Here is a 21,238-nt window from a genome sequence, read left to right on the forward strand (position 1 = left end):
CAGACTGTGATAACAGCCGCATAAAGCATCTGATAAATAGCAGCCAAGGTGAATATTGGAGAAGGTCATTATGTGTATGTGCGCACATACACACAGCTTTCTAATAAACAAGTTAAATGTACCTACCTAACACACACACACTTACTTGCACACCAGCTTGATGCTCGCTGCTTTTATCAGCTGTTAATATCTGCATGATTGGCTGCAAGCACTGATTTATTTTTTTTCCGGATAATGAATTCTGCAACAAAGCTGCCGAATGCATACGACTACTTTCTTCAGTCGAGTGCCTTTCCTGAGCACTTAGCCGCTGCTCAAATCACGTTTGCTTTGAACACGGCTCAGTGTCAAGGCCTGGTTTGTGCTGCAGGAGACGGGAGGGGACTCCTGTTAGAGCAAATGAGTTTGAGCCTTTGAGCTCTGTTTCTGTCTTTATGCACTGCTGTCTTCAGCTCGTCCTTTGCAAGGTTTTGAGATTAGGGGTTGTTGTGTAACGCTTACTTCTCGGTGCAGCTAAATTCCCACCAAGAAGTCACGAGTGTGACACAGTATGACAATGGTTTCACAAATGGGCTGTGGATGGCAGAGCTAACTTAATGTAACTTAATGTGAGCAGTTAAATGGACTCAGTAGGAGGACAATGAAGCATGTCAACATAGTGTTTTGACAACAAGTTGTGAATTTTAACATTTAGCTGGAGTCAGACTCAAGCTATCAGAGTAATTTTCACATTGAGGCTGTAAAACATACAGAACATGTACTTAGCAGAATTGTAGTGACTGGCCATTGCTTTGTTTCCATAAAACAGAAGAGCTTTATAAGAGGTTGAAAATATTGAGTTTTGGTCTTGGGTTGGACTAGAGAAGAGAGGATGAGAAAGCAATAATGTGGGCAATGCGAAAATGTAAAAGCAATTTTTCACATCTTTTTCCACAGTTTTGAAGAGTAAAATTAATCATTCAATGATTTAAATACCAGTGCTTGGTTGCAACAGCTCTGCAAACATTCAAATGAAGCCTAGTTTGAATGTAATTTGTAACCTTGGGGTTGCACCAGCTGAGATAATTCCAACCTCTGCATAAATAGCAGCTTAAATCTTACACCAAGCTCGCAGTAGGTGTAAAATCCTTCATAAAACCCAGGTTGTCATGGTGCATCATTCTGAAAGATGGAACAACTTGAAGATTGAGGAGAAGCGGGGGGTTTAACCAGCTGTTCTGCATCTACATGTTGATAGATTATGTATATGACGACTTTGATCTGTACTCCCACTTTCTTTCTCCACCAGTGACTATAATTTGAGCTACAAAATAACAGGCCCTTTCTTTGCTATTTGTCAAATTATAGCAGTTAACTGAAGATATTTGCGTTGGCCTGTTTGGAGACAGTTAGGCTTAGGAGGCAACACTGTAACAAAAACCCTGTTAGGTAAGAAAAAAGTTTTTTAGTGATTGGGCAGAGGAAGAAAACAACAAATTCCAATCATTTTGTAAGTTTTGAGGCTAACTTGGCAGGCTAATTTGAACTTTTCAGTCTCCAAAGTGCAACCAAACAATGATACAAGTAAAGTTACAAACTAGCTACAACACATGATTGAGTGTGGACTCTATATTTAGACTAACCTTTTAGAGGTGGTGCAAAAACTGTTGCCCAGTGATTTGTGCTTTCCTCTTTGGTAGAGAGACTAGAGACTACAAAATACAGGGATGCTGTGTATTGAAATACAGGTTTTGACCAAGCGGCAACTTCCGGTCTGAAAATATGAGTCCAATGCGGAAGTGCTAAAAACGGCAGTTCATCCAGGATCCGCTTGAGGCTGTCTCCACATACACACCAATTCAAGAAAGACGATCTTTACAGCAGAAATAAACATGTTCTGGATAGCTTATTTCTCGATCGGCTCACACTGTGAGGGGGGTGGATTTTTTTCTAACGCAGCAATTTCGAAGATATTGAGATTACGAGTCCTCCAATGAGAGGCACAGCTGACTGCGGGAACACTAGCTGTTGGCTAGGAGGCTCAAAGCCTGCCTCTTTACGTCACAATCACTGGACAGCAGCAACATGGCTGCCGTCGACGGTTGGCCTCAAAACAGCTCTTTAGAAACAGATGGGTGACGTCACGGATACTACGTCCATATTTTATACAGTCTATGGTTTTGACTGACTGTAATAGTAATGGGTTGTGAAAAAAAGAATCTGGAAATTCTGTAGGATAACTGCGATGCTGAATGGATAAAATGACTGAATTAGTACCTTTTGTTGACACTGATTTCATGCTCAGCACCTTGTCTGGCTTTGAAACTTTACTTTTAATCCCCAGTATCTTTAGATCCACCATTTTTTCAGTGATCTTTTTATTCGCTGCCTCCCTCTTTGTAACATGCTGACTGAAAAGTTCTATCACAGTCAGAAAGTTGTCATCTAAGTATACACAATGACCATATCAGCAGAGTGGTCACTCTAAGTAGTGAAAACACTGTCCCAAAGATGATGTGTACTTTTTGATTAGTCACAACCCATAAAACCCAGTCATCAGTAAATCCGGCATGACTGTCACTGAGACAGACGAGGACGATCCTTCAGAAACGACCTCATCTAATGAAATTGTCACTGTCAGCTCGGCAGGGTCGTCCACCTTAATACTGTGGTTTCACGCTGCCTGCTTAGTTTCTATTACAGAATGGAGAGCCACTGAATCAGCGAGTGGAATGCGGGAGGGTTATTGCTGATTTCTCATGTCAGTGGTTTTAAGGCCACCCAGGGGAGACAGCTTGATATGCAGGCTGCTAGGTGCTGGGATTTTGTGGCTTGTGGAAAGAGGAGGAGGATCTGAAATCAATTTTCCTGTCCAGCTCCAGCCCTGTTTTCTCTGTTCCACTAGAAATTGTTGTCGGAATCATGCTTAAAAGTTTGTCCTTTGGGTCAAGTGTTTATTGTTTGATAAGTCAAGCTTATCTCCCCGCTGAGGCTCTGAAAATGAGAAATGTCAATGATAAGTCAGGAAAAGAACGATGTTGAAGGAAAGTATGAGGTAGAATGAAGAGCTGAAAAACACAAAAGTTGTGATCCTGTCAGTGTCTTTTTTCAGCCTATCTTTGCACTCTATTGATTTGTACTTCTTCGCTACCAGTCAGTCAACCTCCATTTTATTCTGTCTGTTCAGTCACTCCTCTATTCTTACACGGCTCTGAAAGAGGATTCATGTGTTAAAAGCACCAAAAAGGAGGCTTAGCCGGTTGTACAAGCTAAGCAGCATAGAAGAGGGGGACAATGTGTGTTAAATACTCATCCCTCTTTTTCTTCTTTGTGCAGGTAATTGGCCAGCTTCCGTGGGATTTGATGTCACCTTCAGATTGGTTCAACTGAAGATGGAAACACTGGAGTCTGAGCTGACCTGCCCGATCTGCCTGGAGTTGTTTGAAGACCCCCTGCTCTTGCCCTGCGCCCACAGCCTGTGCTTTAACTGTGCTCACCGTATCCTGGTGTCACACTGCTCCACCAGCAAGCCCCTCGAATCCATCTCGGCCTTTCAGTGCCCCACTTGTCGTTACGTCATCACGCTGAATCACCGCGGACTGGAGGGCCTTAAGCGCAATGTGACGCTGCAGAACATCATTGACCGCTTTCAAAAGGCCTCCCTCAGCGGCCCCAATTCCCCCACTGAGAGCCGCCGCCTGCAGCCGCAGCGGCCCTATACCGCCACCATTAGCGGAACAATAGCTGGAACGATTGGTGGCGGCGGCAGTGGTGGTGGAGGTGGAAGCAGTGCCCGCGGCAGCCCGGCCTCTTCCAGCCACTCCCACTCGCACGCCAACCACACCAATCACGCCAACCACACCAACGCAAACCACAGCCCGGCTGTTGTTGCTAAAATGGATCTGCGGATCAGCTGCCAGTTCTGTGAGCAGGATCCACCACGTGAGGCAGTGAAGACATGTGTCACGTGTGAGGTGTCATACTGTGACCGATGCCTGCGCGCTACACACCCCAACAAGAAGCCGTTTACCAGCCATCGTCTGGTGGAGCCGGTGCCGGATACACACATCCGTGGGCTGACTTGCCTGGAGCACGAGAACGAGAAGGTCAACATGTACTGCCTGGTGGATGACCAGCTCATCTGTGCCCTCTGCAAGTTGGTGGGACGCCACCGAGAGCACCAGGTGTCCTCCCTCACTGAACGCTTCGATAAGCTTAAGGTCAGTCCTCTGCGTCCTTTTCAGTTTACAAAGTATGCTTTACAGCTATATCAGTAAGAATGTCTGCGTACTGCCCCTATTTTATACTGTTTGAATCTGTTTACTGAAGCAAGGTAAGTCTCCGTCTGGAACAAGACTTTATTGAAAGAAACTGATTTACTGTTGAGCTTTGAAGCCATTCACACAAAGAGGTTCTCATTTACAGCCTGCAACATTCATTATGATATCTCTGCTTGCAGTTAAATCTTTAATCCATCCACTCTTTCCTCTGGGATGTTCATTCTTCGCATTTCTGTTGACTATGAACTTTCAGTACTGCCACAGTTGCATCATACACACTCACACCAGCCTTTGTTCAGCAAGAAGGGCAGAGAGAGATAGATCACAAACAGAGAGAGTGAGAGAGAAAAAAGAGCAAGAGAGGGAGACAATGTGGATGTTATGCTGGTGAGAAGGGCAGAGAGAGACGGGGAGCTATAGGGAGGCCGTCATTATAATAGTCGATGAGCTGGCATTCCCTGTGGTTACTGAGCTTTCAGAGGCTCTGCGTAAAGTCCAGGACTGCTGAATCAGGGTGAAAAACAACACAGAGAGGCACAAGCTGGAGCTAATTCCACCACTAAAGACCTCCAGCAGCCCGCCCTATATGCTGCCCTGAAAACTTTTGACATGGGTGTGTTTGTCTGTTGTGTATTTGTGTTCCTCTTCATGCAGCTGTTTTCCAAATGAAACTTATCCAAGAGGTTTCCTGTAACTTTTTTCCTCAGTGTCACTCAGATGATTGAAATACTGCCACTGGATTAACTTATTGTATTTGTTTCAGTAAGTAATTGTCTATCATCATATGGTATCATAGTTGGAATACTGACAGACAAACCCTGTGATACTCTGGTAAAGATCTCATAGCCCTATGATTAGCATCCTTGTTGCTACATACAAAACAGTATTTATGTGAAACAGTAGTGGTTACTACATCAACACAATAAGGCCATATAATTACCAACTACTTCTTGGTGTAATTGTTTTCTACAGTTGTGTATCCTTGTGTCTGCATAGACAGCTAAATCAAAAGCTAAACTAGTGGCGCATTCATTTGTGCATGCTAGCTTAGATGCTCAAATTCAATTCAATTAATTTCAACTCAATTCAATTCAATTCAAACTTTATTTATAGAGCACGTTTAAAACAACCGGGGTTGACCAAAGTGCTGTACAGATCAAAAGCAGCACAAATGACAAACATAATATACAATACAATACTAAAATACAATACTAAAATACGTAAACACAGTGCAAATATATAATAAAATAAGATAGAATAAAATTAATTCAAATGTAATTAAGATTTTGCCAGATGTCCACTCAACCTTGATTAAAATCCCAGGGAGAAATTGTGAGTCTTAAGAGAGGATTTAAAAATCTCGATTGATCCCGCAGACTGGATATGTTGGGGGCAGGTTGTTCCAGAGCCGAGGGGCAGCCGCCACAAAGGCTCGCTCACCTTTGGTTTTAAGCCTCAAATGTGCGTACTGCCCATATATGAATTTGGGACGATGAGAATCAGGCTCTACGTTTTTACCCTTAAGTCTGGAACAGATAGATGCATTCAAATGTGTATGAGGTGAAACTCACAGATGCTCCATATTGTTGCTAACTTAGCATTTTGTAGGCTGGAGGACACACTGGCAGACATGTTCAGGTTGATCCATGGCAGACATGTTCAGTTTGATCCATCATGCAGTACTAGAGCATCTACGTTTTAAAGAGTAAATTGCGTACTTGAAGATATGATGCTGTTTGATGTACATTGTGAATCCCCAAAGTCAACTTTTAAGAGTTTCTGTCCAAACATGCAAGGGTGTTGTCATGGGTGTTAAATGCATAACCCCGTGTAGCACACAGTGAAACATTCAAGCCGAGGAAAACACAACAGTTTGTTTGCCAGTTTTAGAGCTGTCTTTATAAAAAGCTTTATTGGAAAATGGGATTTTATGTTTAACAAAGGCAGAACATCGTAATGGACTCACATTTGGACACTTTGGGCATGTCTGTCCCTCTACATGACAAAAGTGTGGGTGTTGAAATATGCTAACACTGTTTCGACAAACACTGTTAGCATTCCATTAGTGACGAAAATCTGTCTCACTGGGTCTTAAGGTGAACAACAACTGCAGTAATGTTGACGGCTGCATTGAACATCAGTTATATTTCAAAGGAAATTCAATACAACATTCTGTATTATTGATGATTTAAGCTAGCAGGGATTTGTCTCTTTCTTCCTATTGTGCACCAACATGTCAGCTAAATTCACCCAGCCTCCTCGTCAAATAAGCCACAGTATCTCCCCTTTTTTTTCCTCCAGCATTCATCCTTTTTTTAACACCCCCCTCCTCTTTCTGCCACCACACTCCCCACAGACTGTGTGAGAGTTCACTGTAAGTAGCTAGCTCTTCTCCTCTCTGCTCTCCAGCTCATAGCTGGCTGTGGTTCTTTTCAGCGTTCCCCAGCCAAGGCTTTGAACTCTCTTGACTTTGAAATCCCCAATCTAGCCCAAATCTAGGAGAAGCCAAAGCCCCAGTCCAAGCTCTAGCTCAGCTCACTAGTGGCAGTGGCAGCTAACTTATAATCTTCTTCTCTCTCATGGCAAGGCAGAGGAGTAGAAGTCCTTTAAGTGCATAGCTGATCATAGAATATGTAGGCCAAAAAGGGGCGTGTGCCTTCTACTGCATTCTCATTTTCTATACTTCGTTTTCTAAAAGACTAATGTTAATTTAAACACTATTGGTTGAGTTTTTAGCCACAGGTAACAAACAAATGCACTTTTCAGCTCCTCTAATTAGCCACCAGTCAATGGTGCAAAATAATCACACTCACTTTCCTCAGTTCGACCCCTTCCTTCCCTCATATGATCTTTAACCTCTCGATTACCCTTCACATTATGTCCTCTGTCTGCTGTGTGTGCTGGGAGCTACTCTGTCGCTAAATGATTTCTCACACATTAGGAGGAAAGGTAAGCTCCCTTTGGGCGAGGAAGGTAGATATTTCAGGAGAGAAAAATCCAACATGTGCCAGCACTGTTAAAAAAGCGAGAATGTGGCACCTCTGAAACTGCAGGGAAGTTAATTCCCCAGGCGGCTGTTAAGAAGAGCTCTGTACTCAGAAGCAAAGACGTTTGTGTCTTATAATTGGCAGACCCTGGTTAGAGTGTTTAACTTTGATATTCTTAAAAGACGGCAGATTAAAGGTAGTGCTCCCTAGATTTTATTTGTTTTCCCACAATCAGATTCACTGAAACCACTTCCAGCTATGCCTCTCTCTACCACAGAAGTGACTGTTTCATCACCTGCTGCTTTGAGAGTATCTACTGGAGGCTAATTAGAGTATTATTACAATACAGTTTTTGCAGTTTAACCTCCCCCTTTCAAAGACTGAAGTTGATGTTGTCTGCATTGAAATTAGTCTTACATGTGTGAGGTCACACTGGGAGGTGAGAAAGTATAGCACAAAAGGTGTAACATTGTAGGTGAAATGTGTGCCGCATGGTTCATGACTGTTCTCATCTTCACAGCTGCTCATTCAGTTTTATTTAAATAAATTAATGCATTTATGAGGAGTTTTATCCTGGTTATAAAACAGACTGAAACTTACTCTGATGCATCTTTGTGAACAAAAAAAAGCAAAGTCTCGTCCACATGTGGATCACCTGCTATGATAATGGAATTTTTCAACTAACTTGCGTACAGGTCAAGTGCAACGGAGATTTAGGACTCTGCTTTGTCTACAAGGGTCACCAAGACTGAATACGAAACGTCTTTACACAAGTTTTAATGCACAGATGGTGAGAGGTTTGAGGAACAACAAAAATAATAATATTTAAAATGAACAAAAGGTGATAACTGTGTTGTTCCTGTCTGAAAATGTGAAGTCAAAGCTGCAAATAACCCCTCATGAAACATAAAATTACCATTTTTCTGCATAAATTAAATAAACGTTACAATGTGCTAATGGATGGTGGTGGTTTGTTTGCTCTCGACAGAGCCAGGCTGGTGGTTTGACCCTGTGTCAACAAAGAGCATCCAGCAGCTACTGTTTGGTTTAATAAAGACACCTCTAAACCAATAATTGCTTAGTGCTGAGGCAGGAGGGGAAAGAGACAGCAAGGAGCAGCTGAGGGAGGACGAAGAAGAAAAAAGCGATATGATGATAAATGGATCACATCATATGCATAAGAAGTCTTCCCTCGCTCTTCTGGCAGTTAATTTAGTGACTCTCAGGCTCTTTCGAGTTTGAAGTGTATGCGCTTTAGCATCAAGTGCTAATGAGCCCACATGGTGGCAAAGCCTATATGAGAGCTGCCAGTCGTGACACCCAGAGCAGCACTTGAAGTAAGCGAGAGATAAACTTAAGGACTCCTAGTCTTTAACCCATCGAGGCTCGTGTGTAGTAACCCCACAGAATTGGGGTTTGCTGCTGCATGTGTGTTTGTGTGTATGTGTGTGTGTGTACAAAGTCTTGGCAGGTGTCACACTTACTTACCAGATGATAGTCTGTTATGTATTTGAGAAGAATGGAGAAATATGCAAAACATTTCCAAGCGATTATTGGATTAATTCCTGTTTTAGAAGAAGCAAGTCATAGCATACTGACACCAACCCCCCCTCCCCTCTCCTTCCCGCCTTTTTGCTCTCTAACTCCTCCGTCTCTTCATTTCCTCAAGCCCCTCACACCAATCTCTTTTTCCCTCCTTTTATCCCCTCTGCTTTCCTCCCTCACGCCCCCTCACCCCTCTTCATCGTCTCCCTCTCCTTCATCTAAGCTCCTTAAAGCACTGTCTAACTCTTTCTTATGTGATGTGTGCATCTTGATGCTCATGCTGCTGACTCGTGCTGTGTTTACATTTGTTTGTTTTTTTTTGCTTAATCCAGAAGTGAGCTTGAGCACACAGACTCCAAAATTCACATGCACTTCATCACATCCACACCCACCAACTCCCAAATGCTTCCTATTTTTCATGTGCAACAAGGATACAAGGAAATGTGTGAAATTAGAGTTCAGCTCAGCACATCTGATCGTACGCCAAAACACCGGCAGGAATGATTTAAAGAGGAAATTAAAAGGCTGCAGTGTCAAGTGCTCAACCAAGCTGAATCGTACATGCACTCCTTTACTCTCACACACTCACAATTTTCTCCCTCTTTACCTCTCATATGCACAATCCCCACTCTCTTTTGCTACATTTCTCAGTCTTGCACTTATGCATGCAGGAACACCAACATCACCCTTTCCACCTGTTTTCTGCCACTCTTTTTCTCTCTCTTGCTCGTTTGGCTGCTGGCCAGTCTGTCTTGTTTTAGGTAACACCACTCCTCTGCACCCGCTGCTGTCGCCCACAAACCCACATTCAAAGCAGCACTAGCATATTGTTGGTGAGAGGGAGACTCACAGCCCTGCAGTGCGTTTGTGTAGGAGGGTGTATGATTGCCTTCACATATGTGTGCCTGTGTGCAGGATTTACAGGTGTGTATGTGTCTGTGTGAATACATGTGGGTATTCATATGTGCCAAAGCAGATGCTATTACTCCTGACATATGTGGACCTATTGGGAGCCCAGTGTGTGAAGCCAAGGGAAATCATGGCTGTATGTGGGCTACAGTGTGAGTAGTACATGGTCATGCCGATAGATCCACCCAGGATGCAGAAAGCTTTTAGTGTATGTGCATTCAACCTGAGTATCAAGAAGTCTGGGTGAATTGATGTGCTAGTGCCTATATCTCACCAGGCAATGCATCATGCATGTGTTGTGCAAATATGCCACGCCAGCCCATCATAAAATTTAGTGGGTCATTTTAGAAAAGGCATATCAAATCACTCTCGTCCTCTGCATCATGCATACGCACAATTCATGCAAAAAAAATAGTGGAAAGCTTTTAAGAGCTCTGGTGTCTTCGGTGACACAATGATTGGGGAGAGAGCTTTGTATGTTTCAGAGAGATGTACATTTTTCCATCATCCATTCATGCCTCTCCTCACCTTTCTTCTCCAAAACAGGAACAGGGTTCAGCTTTGTTCACACTGCCTTTTTATTCTCAGTTCAGTCAACCTTACTGATATTCACTACCATAATATGGTTCATGTGTGGTACTGAAATAGATCCTTTAAAAGCTACATAAAAACTACTCTGTATTTCCTCTTTAATTTATACATGTTGGGTAACAGTTCTTTAAAAATGTGTTCTTTTAAAGAACTCCTTCCTGTGGATTGATTTGATATAATGTGTGTGATCAGGATGTCTGTTACATTGCTTTCGCTGTTGAGAAACATCATCCTTGTTATTGGGTTTTGACCTATCAGAATCAAGTATTTAACACAGTTGGGTAGTTACTGTGAGTGAATTCAACCAAATGTATTGTTATTTAGAAAATGTTCAACTTCATATCATATTTCATCATATCGTCCATCGTTTCATTATCTATACTGCTTGTAACATTCAGGGCCCCCGCTGGAGTGTATTCCAGCTTGGGCAAGATGCAGGGTAGACAGACCGCCAGTCTATCTATCACAGAGCTAACATGTAGAGACAAACAACCAATCACACACACACTCACCTATTGGAAATTTAGAGTCACCAATTAACCTGATGAGCTTGTCCTTGGACTGTTGGAGGAGGCCGAAGACCCCGGAGGGAACCCATGGGAGAATATGCATACGCTTTCGCTGAGTGTATTTGAGGTTGACTCTGTAAGAGGCTGAAAATCATTTCACTAAGCAGCTGATAAATACTATCAATATAGATTTTTTTAGCTTAAAATCGCCTGCCATACAAACACGTTACCTTTTCAGCTCCGTGGAGTGTACCGTAATAAAGGCACTACTGTTTAGCTCGTTTCGGTGCTGGTAACAAGCAGCAATACAATAACTGCTGCTTACAATAACTCGCAGGGGAGACAAGTTGCAAAACGGGGTCACTTTTTATTGCTGGACACCGTCAGAACATTACATTCTTCTCCAACTCTCCTTAATCTTCTTCGACTGTTTTTCTACTGTTTTTACCTATACCCGTCTACTACGCTACCCATAATCCATCACACTTAAAGGCTCAGGCTCAGTCCGGCAACACATGTATACTTGTGCATTTTTACAGTACAGTCATGCAATAATGAGTTTTTGTTTTCTGTTCCTGAAGCACGCTGTCTACCTTATTTCTACAGTTGCTGTATTTGTTTATATAGAGCAGGGTTTGTCAGAATACATGGCAGATCATAAACTCATCACTATTTATGTATGTCAGTCAGAGCTCTCAGCGACACACAGCCACATAAGAGGATTTACACATTAATCGACAGTAGAAACTTATCCTGATATACTGATGCTATTTCCCACCAGCTGCCAACCATTTTGGATTCCCGCCCTTCATATGGCGCCACATTATTTGCCTGTAATATCTGATGAGTAAGCACTTCCTTGTATTAATCTGCAACAATGCGTGGCACAGATCACATTTATATGAGAGGAGGAGGGAGAGAACTGATGACACAGGCAGTCTACAAAGATTACAGTGAGGCTTGATTACAAATTACATTTCAGATTCACTAATTTAAATCACACTAGAGACATTTTATGAAGCTGTTCTTCACTTATGGCTAAACATCAGTGGACAAAAAAACACAGCAGAACAAATATATATACTGAGTTTGCAACGAGATTCAGCCTCCAACTTCAGAATTTCATTTTTCCATACACACACACAAACAGCAGTTTGAGTGTGTGTAGGATACACACACTGAAGGCTGAAGGCACATTGAGTCTGTCTTCTCCTTAATGTTATGTTTCGGTGTCTTTGCAGAGCACACACTTCCTCTATTCGTGTGCTGTTTGCGTGATGAGTTGTGCATCCTGTTGTGAAGCTGCCAGGCAGGAACAGTGTGTCGCCACTGGGAAGACACTTAGTTTGAACTAATGACACTAGAGTGAGATGAACAGCACGTCTTCCCGGGCCTCGGGACACCAGGGACCTCTGAATCATTCTCAAACTTAAAATAGCCTGATGGTTAGTACACTGTGAGCTGCACCCAGGGAGCAGTAATGATGGTTCCATGATAGTTTTCTAAATCATCCCTGTAATCTAAATGTCTAGAGAAGAGTGAATGTTCAGGAGTTTTCTGGATATTCAGCCAGTAACCACTGAGTCGAGTTAATCAACTAATTCCTATCATAATCTTGTGAAACTGAATCATAGCTTTTACTGACTGTATGATATACCCACACAAAGAGCAGACTTGCAAGACTAGCAGCAGGCTGATTTAAGTATTATAACATTCAGCAGCTTAATAGCCTGATACACCTGTCAGGATGGTAGAGACCAAAGCTGAGCTAAGTGCCAAAATGAATGCTTAAATGCAGTCATTTGTAATCATTTTGGATGAATAATTGGTCACCACTTAGCTAATACAACCATCATAATACTAAAAATATGTTGGTGTTGAGTTTACACCATCAGTCTATATATATATATATATATATATATATATATATATATATATACTTCTTGGAATTCTTGTACTGTACACCTTCTTGTTCCCCGCTGCGGGATGAATAAAGGAGTATCTTATCTTATCTTATCTTATCAACAAATACAGGTTTAAGGATTTGTTTGCAACAGACAGGATAGTCCCAGAAGCTAGCTAGCAACCTTACTTGTTAAATCTTTCAAAATGCGTCATATTGAATTGGGTTTGGCTAGACCAGAAGGGTTGTAAGGCGCTGTTTAAGGCACTATATTGACTTAGCTACCATTGTTTTTGACAAAGTTGACAGAACTTTGCCCCTTCTTAATTCTGATTGGGTGGTGATAAAGAAATTATTTTAACAAGCTTGGCGATGTCCCAAATGTTGTACTTTTTTTTTTGTGTAAGCACTGAGGGTGCAACGACTAAAACCATCTGACACTGAGTCCTGCCAGCCATAAAATGCTCTTAGTGGACACAGCCCCTAACTTTGTTGTCTTTTGCATTTATTTATCTGAACTCTACTTTTGGTTCTCAAATAGTCTTCTTGGCTTCCTCTTAAAGTTGTTATTGAATGTATATATAGGACTGTACTTTGTAAACTGCAGCTGAAAATGGTTACAAAAAGCCTCATTCACATCCTGCACTTTGATCTTGGAAAGATTTGTGAACCCGCTTTTTTTTTTTGTGATAGTCACTTTTTGTGGTACATTTCATCATGGAGTGTCTCCATTTTTTTTGGAGGCAGTGTCTCTGTCTTCTTCAGTTTTGGCACCAAGAGACAGCTGGTTCCCTTTATCAGTAGCTTTATTGTTGCAACTGCTTGAAATGTAAAACAGCATCATGTCCTCTTCAACAGAGAACTAAAGAACTCCGTGGCACAGGGGTTTTCATAGCAGCAAATGACCAAAACTGGAAGTAGGCCATAATACTCACAGCTACTTAAGTTGGTGGGAAACCAATCCTTACTGTCTGCTCACAACCACACTTGGGAAAACAAAGTCTGACTACTATATGAAACCCAGTCAATCAGGAACCAGTAGGCCATGTTAAAAAAAAAGAAATGAGGGGACAAAAAGACGTTAAATATGGCAGAAGGGATGATCAAAAAGTAACATTGGCAAATAAACTGATACATTTCTTTGAAAAAGTCCCAACTGTTTTAATTGTTCCGCACTGATCTCTCCACGGGCAGCCATTATTTCAGGATTTGGTTTTCTTCCAGCTGCATTGCAGCAGCTTTTTAAGAGATGGGAAGCTGACCAGAGAAAAACTTTGAAGAGGATGACGACAAAGTTTCCCCAAACTTTAAAAAGTTCTGATTATTCTCGCCTTTTTTTTTTGGATGGACAAAAAGATAACTGATAGAGCCCTTTTTTTTCTACATCATTCACGTCCCAAAAATGAAGACAGTTGGGTCATTTGGTCATTGTTGAGGAATGTAAATGGATTTCTAAGCATGTGTGTGATGTTTTTGCTGTCAGCAGAGAATTTCCGCCTCCCTCACTGTTCTCAAACATCTCACTCTGTCTCAGACGCAGCTGCCTTGGACATGAACTCAGTGCATTCCATTCCCATGAATGTCTTTCCTCCTGAAACATGCACGTTTGATTGAAAAGAAACACGTACACACACAAAGGAGAGGGAAGTGATCTAACACAGTGACATGGACAAAGAGGTCATGTAGAAAGGTAGGAAAGGCTGCAATGAGAGACAGGTTGATATGAAACCATCAACAGTTAATGCATCTTATTGAGTTAGCAAGCTGTTTTTTTATGCTCTGGGTTGTATGTGGCAGGATCATTTTGGATATATTGTTGAATATATGTGTATTTCAAGCAGTGATATTTATTTTCTTGTCACATAAAGTTCTCATTTAAGAAACAAGGGAAAAGTTAGAAAGTGTTTTCCAATGCTAATTACTAGACTGTAATTATTGTCCTCTAAAAATGTTCATATCAGAGCAGAACCAGGAAATAAAAGTCAATCAGTCTGGAAAATGCCACCAGTGTTTTACCATTGTGAAGTAAAAACCAAAATGGATTTGTGTTAATTTAAATACATACATTAGAAAAAGTAGTCCCAGCTTCCCCTGAATTCAGCAGAATGTATTTTCCCGGCCGAATGAACTTTTGACCAAAAGTGAACCTGTCTCCTGCGAAGGCCACAGGGCATCTTCACAGTGCGCCTGAGTTGGAGTGTTAGTCCAAGATGCTATTTAGATCTACAAGACTTCAGACAGGACTCTGCCCCGGGAGCAGACAGGAGACGAGCAGCAGGACAATATGACCATGAACTGACTTTGCTAACTTCAGTTACCTGGGAGCTTGTTCATTTCATGCCACATAGAGATTGAGAACACAGGTTAACTGCATCGTGCTCCTCTGTTATAGCCGATGAGAAAGGGGGGTGGTGTGCTGATGCATGCTTAATAGCATGCAAGGCGTCTTTTATGGCTTCCAAAAAGGGACACATCCTCCGTCCTCTCTGGCCGGAGTGGTGGTGACAGCAGCAGCCAGCACCCTGTCTGCAAAAGCTGTGCAGAGAAACACAGCCACATGTGCATATGAGGTCATGCATGCAGCACAAACATGGACGCACTGTCTTTAAACTCTGATGGAATTTATGGCAGAGAAAAGAGTTTCCTATGTTATTTAAAAATTCACGAAAGACCACAAACACAGATAGCATCATGCCATAAAAATTGCTTTTTCCTGTTAGTGAAAATAGCTATTATTTTCTCAATTCAACTCTCATCTTTAAAATATGGTAGAAATGGCATAGAAGGCTTTAAAAGGTAGATCATGTCATCATATGCGCTTGCATGAATTCAACAGGGGCAAACCTTCTCTGTAGTGAAAGCACAGGTTGTTTTCCAGGCAGCTCTTTGCAGCTTCTAAAGAGATTTCCCTGAGGAATACGACAGCCAACAGGGCTCATAAAAGCCATCAAGCTAATGCAATTCCTTTTTTATTACCCGGTCCTTCATTGTCCCAAACAAAACAACACCAAGAAAATATTTGGTATGCTTTTATTTCCTCAATTCTGCAAGCAGACGCTTCATTTTAGTCATGAATGATTTGATATCTTCTTTAAAATCATGTTTTCTTTACAAATTTGAAACACTTTTTTGTGTATTTAGTTTGCATACAATCTGATGAAATCAGACCAAAGATTCTGTTTATGGATCAACATTTGGAACAATGAGAGTTAAGGTCGGTTTTAAACTTAAAATACATACAACTCTGGCATCACTGACCTGCAAGAACATCCCTGGAAGTTTCTGTTTGGCTCGAGTTACGCAAAGGAAGTTCTGCTCCTCTGGGAGTCCTAAAGTGAGGAATGTCTGCTCCAGATTTTGACGCCAAAAAGCTCACCGCGTAGAATTGCTGGTACGCAGGGAATGCCTCTTTCCTATTTGTGGTGAGCCCTGTTACTGTCACACTCAGACCAGACTGGTTTCCTGCACTGTCACTTCTGGGGTTAAACCAAATCAGGAATGCACAGAGGAGACGATGAGCATCTGCTAAGGTTATTTGATGTGATGAGAACTGTGATTCTCTGCATGTGAATCCAATGAGTTATAACATATCACAAAGTCAGGGCCAGAGATAATGTTAAAATGTCTTTTTGTCATCTTTCTTACTCCTCATATTGCAGTTCCCGTCTCATTTTTTTTGTGGCATCCGGCCAGCAGCTGGCATGGTAACAAGTGTGTCATATATAGATGTTATGTATCTGCCATCAGCACTAGTGTTACATGACCTCATCTATAAATATATGGTAGACACATGATTTACTGGCTTGCTTCTTGGGCACTGTTCGTTCAATTAGATAAGGTAAAGCACATCAGAGATGGAGTAAATCACTGTCCACCTCTAAGGAAGCAGACCCATCTGTTAGGATGGACATAGCCACTTTGAGACTAATAGAGACACTCTGTCTTGTCACTGACCATTGCCACTGTGTGTAAAGGGAGGTGGGGAGTGTATATTTGTCTGATTTGTTGTGTGCATGTTGTGTCTTGCTGTTTGGGCAGACAAGGGTTTGCTTCTTTTTCTGTTCAACATCTGATTGCCAGCAGGGAGATAGCAGCGGGGGGTCACGCTGCAGTGGGCAAGATAAAGCGCTCCAGGGTGGAAAGCTCACTGTTGCTCTCAAATGGGTCTCTGTGTGGGATAATCTACAAACGCATTCAATGCCAGTGAAAGAGAAGCAAACAAAAAGCTACTTTTTTCCTCCCAATTCTGCTGATTTATGTGCTGCTTGCTCTTTGCGCACTGCAAGTACATTTCCAGCATTTACTCCCTGAAGAACAGAGCTCAGGGAGCTCATTCAATAAGTTTTATTGCTATTAAGTTACACTATTAACTGATGCAAAAAAGGCTTATGCAAAAGCAAGGTTTTTAATCAGAAAGTGGAAAGAAAAGACAAGTGAAAACAACCCTCTGATGAGTCAGGATAAGCTAAAGTAGTATGAGAGAACTTTGTTTGGAGGCCAAATTCTTGACTGCATTAAAAATAGCATGAAATAACAGCTCACCTTTATGAGCTCACCCACAGTCACATATGTGATGTATGATTTTGCATTAAGACACCCTTGAGCAGGCAGCAACAGTACCTGAAGATACATATTGACCCGCATCACAACACATGCTGCTGCTTGTGTTGAAGTGTGTCTACCCTGGTTGCACCACTTTCATGTGCTCTCAGAAAGGAGGCGTTCACAAACTTAGAAAAACCCAAAACAGAAACTGACTAAGTGTGTTGCTCATAACCTTATCATGCTCTCACAGAACCAACCCCCATTTCCAGTTCTATGTGAGCTCAGATGAACTCTTCCCAAGGTTTACTAGAAGCTGACAAGTGTAAAGCTTTGAGCTCGGGGTGTGTCGATCACATCGGATTATTATTACTGCTGTGTGGCAAAAGGTTTTAAAAAGATGACGTTAGCATCAAGCTTTGAGATGACAAAAGACTCCAAAGAGAGAAAGTGGATTATTTTGTTGATTTTGAATTATTTTAGATTTTTAAGAGGCCGGTTATTTGTAATAGTAGCCGCAGCTGGCCTGCTATTTTTGCACTATATCTTTAGGCAAATGTCATGATAGAACATGTCTAATTTAAGCGGAAAAAGTTGAGCTAGCGCTAAGTCTTAGTGACAGGACTTGTATCGTCACAGCTACTTAGTGTTTTAATAGTTAAAAAAGGCCAGCCCAGGAATTGGAGGACAAGAAGATAAAGGTCAGGGTTGCAGAAGAAATGAGGAGAGGAGGCAGCTGACATTGCAGAAGAGCAGGAATGAGGGATCATAAGTGGCAGCTAGGAAAGCAAATAGTGGAGGCGGTAAAGAGAAGGAGCTTCTGGGATTCCATGACGTTAACGCTCCGGCTGGTTTACTCATTGACGCTTAATGCTTAAACGACAAGCCCTCGATTCTACCTGACATGCCTGAAGCAAAGCCACAGGTGAAGCTTCAGCTGTCAACATGGGCCATCTAATGAAAAATAGTGCAGAGATTAAGGTTTTATATTTTACTTTTAGGAAATTCCTGCTGCTCTATGGACAGAGTTTTGTTTTGCAGTACAAAGAGGAAATAATGGCGTATGTTGCACATTTTAATTCCAGCTTTGAACGACTCTTCAGTGTATGCGGCATCAATAGCAGGAAATAAAGTGAAGAATTAAAGATTACAGATGCTGTGTAAGGCGCAACACTTTTGGGCCAGCATATTCTCCTTGAATGCAAACAATTGATTTAAAAGCAATCTGTGTATCATACAAAATGATCATTATGTTATTTCATACAAGCTAATTTAGTAATGTAGTTCTAAGTATCAAATCATTTCAAAGATTATATATCGCTGTGAAATGAGTCTCAAAAGAACAATAACAATGCAAGTTTGACTGTGTAATTTATGCAGTATAGGAGAGCAGAGAGGCAACGCTGAAGCATGGAGAGGAGCTGACAGTTAGCGAGCACCCTGATGCACAGAAAGAGACAAAGGAGAAAAAAGGATCAACATAATGATGATAAAAGAGTTATTATTACTCTAAAGCCACTTCTTTTGCCTCAATCCATGTTCTCTTCCAGGCTTCTGTTCACTCAGAATGGGGAAAAAATAGGTTTGTAACAGCTCTACTAGAAAGCTCTGCATACCCAGTGTCTGTGAAGTGCCCATGAATTTTCCACAAACCTAAATGTGCTGCAGTTCATGTGTCGGAAGCAAGATCATCCCGTGTGTGTCACTTTGCCACAAGTGATCCGGTAAAACACAGTCAAGGACCCTCAAAGCTGTGAGGCCGCTGTCATGGAAACCTCAAACCTGTCATGTCAGTTCTTCATCGTGTTTATAGGCAAAGTGAACACAGCTTTGAGTCTTCAGGGAATAAAAATACCAAATGTTCTCCCACATACTTTCCCAGTGGCTTTCAAAAGCTTCCTGCTCCTTCCTGTTTTCCTTCAAGATGAAATCCAATGAGACAGGGCAAAAATAATGTGGAGGTGACAAAGCAGAGACACTAACTGAAGGTGACATGACATGTTTTAATGGCTTTGTAGTATGTAGAGGTGATATATGTGTATGGGGCCATGAAGGTCAAAAAACAATGTTATTTAAAGTAACAAACACGTTTCTAAGAATGCAACATTTATGTCATGGAATGCAATAGACATATAACTTGTAGCATTTATCAGCTGACAATACAGGACAACCTTTTATATAGATGACAACATTGTGAAAAAAAGAGATTTCCTGAAATACTTAACAGAATATCTGAAAATGAAGCATTTATCAAGAAGTAGAAATGAGGTATGACATTTCAGAAAACACAACATTTCCCAAATTTCAGAGAACATGGAATTTCACAGAAAACAACTATAACTTGCAAACACAAGAACATTTCACAGCACACGATGACATTTCACAACTATAACAATATTTAACCCTAAAAAATGACTGGTAAACAAAAACCATTAACCGCAGAGCCTCTCTCAGGGATAATTTGCAGCAAATTGCATCGCCTTGAAACCGAAGAGAGTTTTTCTGTAAGTTTGTCACCTCCACATGAATTCCACTTCTTTCACGTCTCCAACACTGTTCCTTTTGCTCTGCCCCCCTCCTGTTGTTGCTGCTTAAAGGCTTAAGCGGAGCTTTAGCGAGAACAACACCTTGGTTTCAGCAGAGCATTCTTTTTGGATCAGCTAACCAGGCTGGGCTGACGGCTCTGCTTATCTCACCCCAGTGCTGACTTTTTGCACAACACTGGCTGCCTTGAAATCAAATAGGATTATAGTTTTTAATCAGAAGCATGGTCTGATTGTAGCTTTTAAAGTAAAAGTTTTGACGGTGGGAGATTCATGCAGGAGGCACATAGAATCAAAGCTGATGTGAAATTGCCTCTGAAACCTCTGGATCCTAAAAGCAGTGGGGGATGGTTTTATGCTTGTGCCCACAGCTGCTTTATTTACACACACAAAAATACATACAAACCCTCATACTTTATATTTGGATTTTCTGCACTCTCAGGACCCAGCCATCCAATCAGGTAGTGTTTTTTTTCTCTTTTGGCAAACTGCAAGCAGTAAAGGTTTCTGTGTGTCAGCAGCGTTCTCATCAGGCTGTTCTATTTGTGAGTGTGTGCACCATGAGCTCCTGTGGGTGCTAATCTTTCTGAACTTTATGACTTATCACACTGCCCATCTTAATCAATGTCGCCGTCAGATAAACACTCACCTCTCACAACATTCTGCTGGTTGCTATGAAAGTGTTAAATCGTTATCTTAATGTTTATTTTTCTGGTGACATAGTTGGTTGAAAATCATAGCAGCACTTAGCTCAGTAGAAGATGCAAGTTTGTTCAACATTTGTCATTGTGGGAATGAGTCAGACACAGCCAAGCTACGGCCTCCAGGCTCCCATCAGTAAGAGTGACTCAGACCAAACCACTGCTCCCTCTGTTATTGCATTTTAGAAAATAAGGCAAAATGATAAGAGTGTCATATGAAATTTACCAACTTGCCGGCAGCTAGATAATTGTATTACAGCCAATGAAATGTGTCTGAACGCTGCCTGACTGACTGTGTGTGTGTGTGTGCTCTGCCTTGCTGTGAGGTACTCTCTGTTTCTCTCTTACCTTGTCTCGATTTTTTTAAAGCAGACATATTGGCTCAATTAATTAGTGAATATAACATCCATTTTAGAAGTGTAACCAATCAAGAGGGGAAGTGGACAGTGATGATACAGCCAGCCACTTTGAGTGAGGACCTCAAAGAGGGGAGGTTTTGTAAAGAGTCAGGAGAAATGTCCCTAACAAGCCAGGGACCTTATGCTGTCTATTCCGACGCAAACTATTTTTCCAAAAATAACTACACTACATGGCATATGTCTTATTTATTCATAAGACTCTGCACATTAATATAAAAAAATGAAAATTTTGCCCTGAGGCTTTTTTCTGTGCCCTAAAAAAACAAGAAAGTAAACTGCAGAGGAAATATCAGAATAATATGGGTTATATTTGAGTTTGTCAAAACACAA

General features: G+C 41.5%; 1 protein-coding gene across 4 annotated transcripts in view; it reads left to right on the forward strand.

The window, feature by feature from the left end:
• mid2 (midline 2) overlaps window positions 1–21,238 on the forward strand; it is a 169,623-nt gene that overhangs the window by 86,530 nt on the left and 61,855 nt on the right. For all 4 annotated transcript variants that reach the window (XM_034689093.1, XM_034689097.1, XM_034689095.1 and 1 more), the window contains exon 2: window positions 3,316–4,199. In XM_034689093.1, the coding sequence (XP_034544984.1) occupies window positions 3,372–4,199 (828 nt within the window). In that variant the 5' untranslated portion in view covers window positions 3,316–3,371. The remainder of the gene's footprint in view (window positions 1–3,315; window positions 4,200–21,238) is intronic.

This window comes from Notolabrus celidotus, chromosome 8, assembly GCF_009762535.1.
Source record: "Notolabrus celidotus isolate fNotCel1 chromosome 8, fNotCel1.pri, whole genome shotgun sequence".
In the NCBI taxonomy this organism is placed as follows: domain Eukaryota; kingdom Metazoa; phylum Chordata; class Actinopteri; order Labriformes; family Labridae; genus Notolabrus; species Notolabrus celidotus.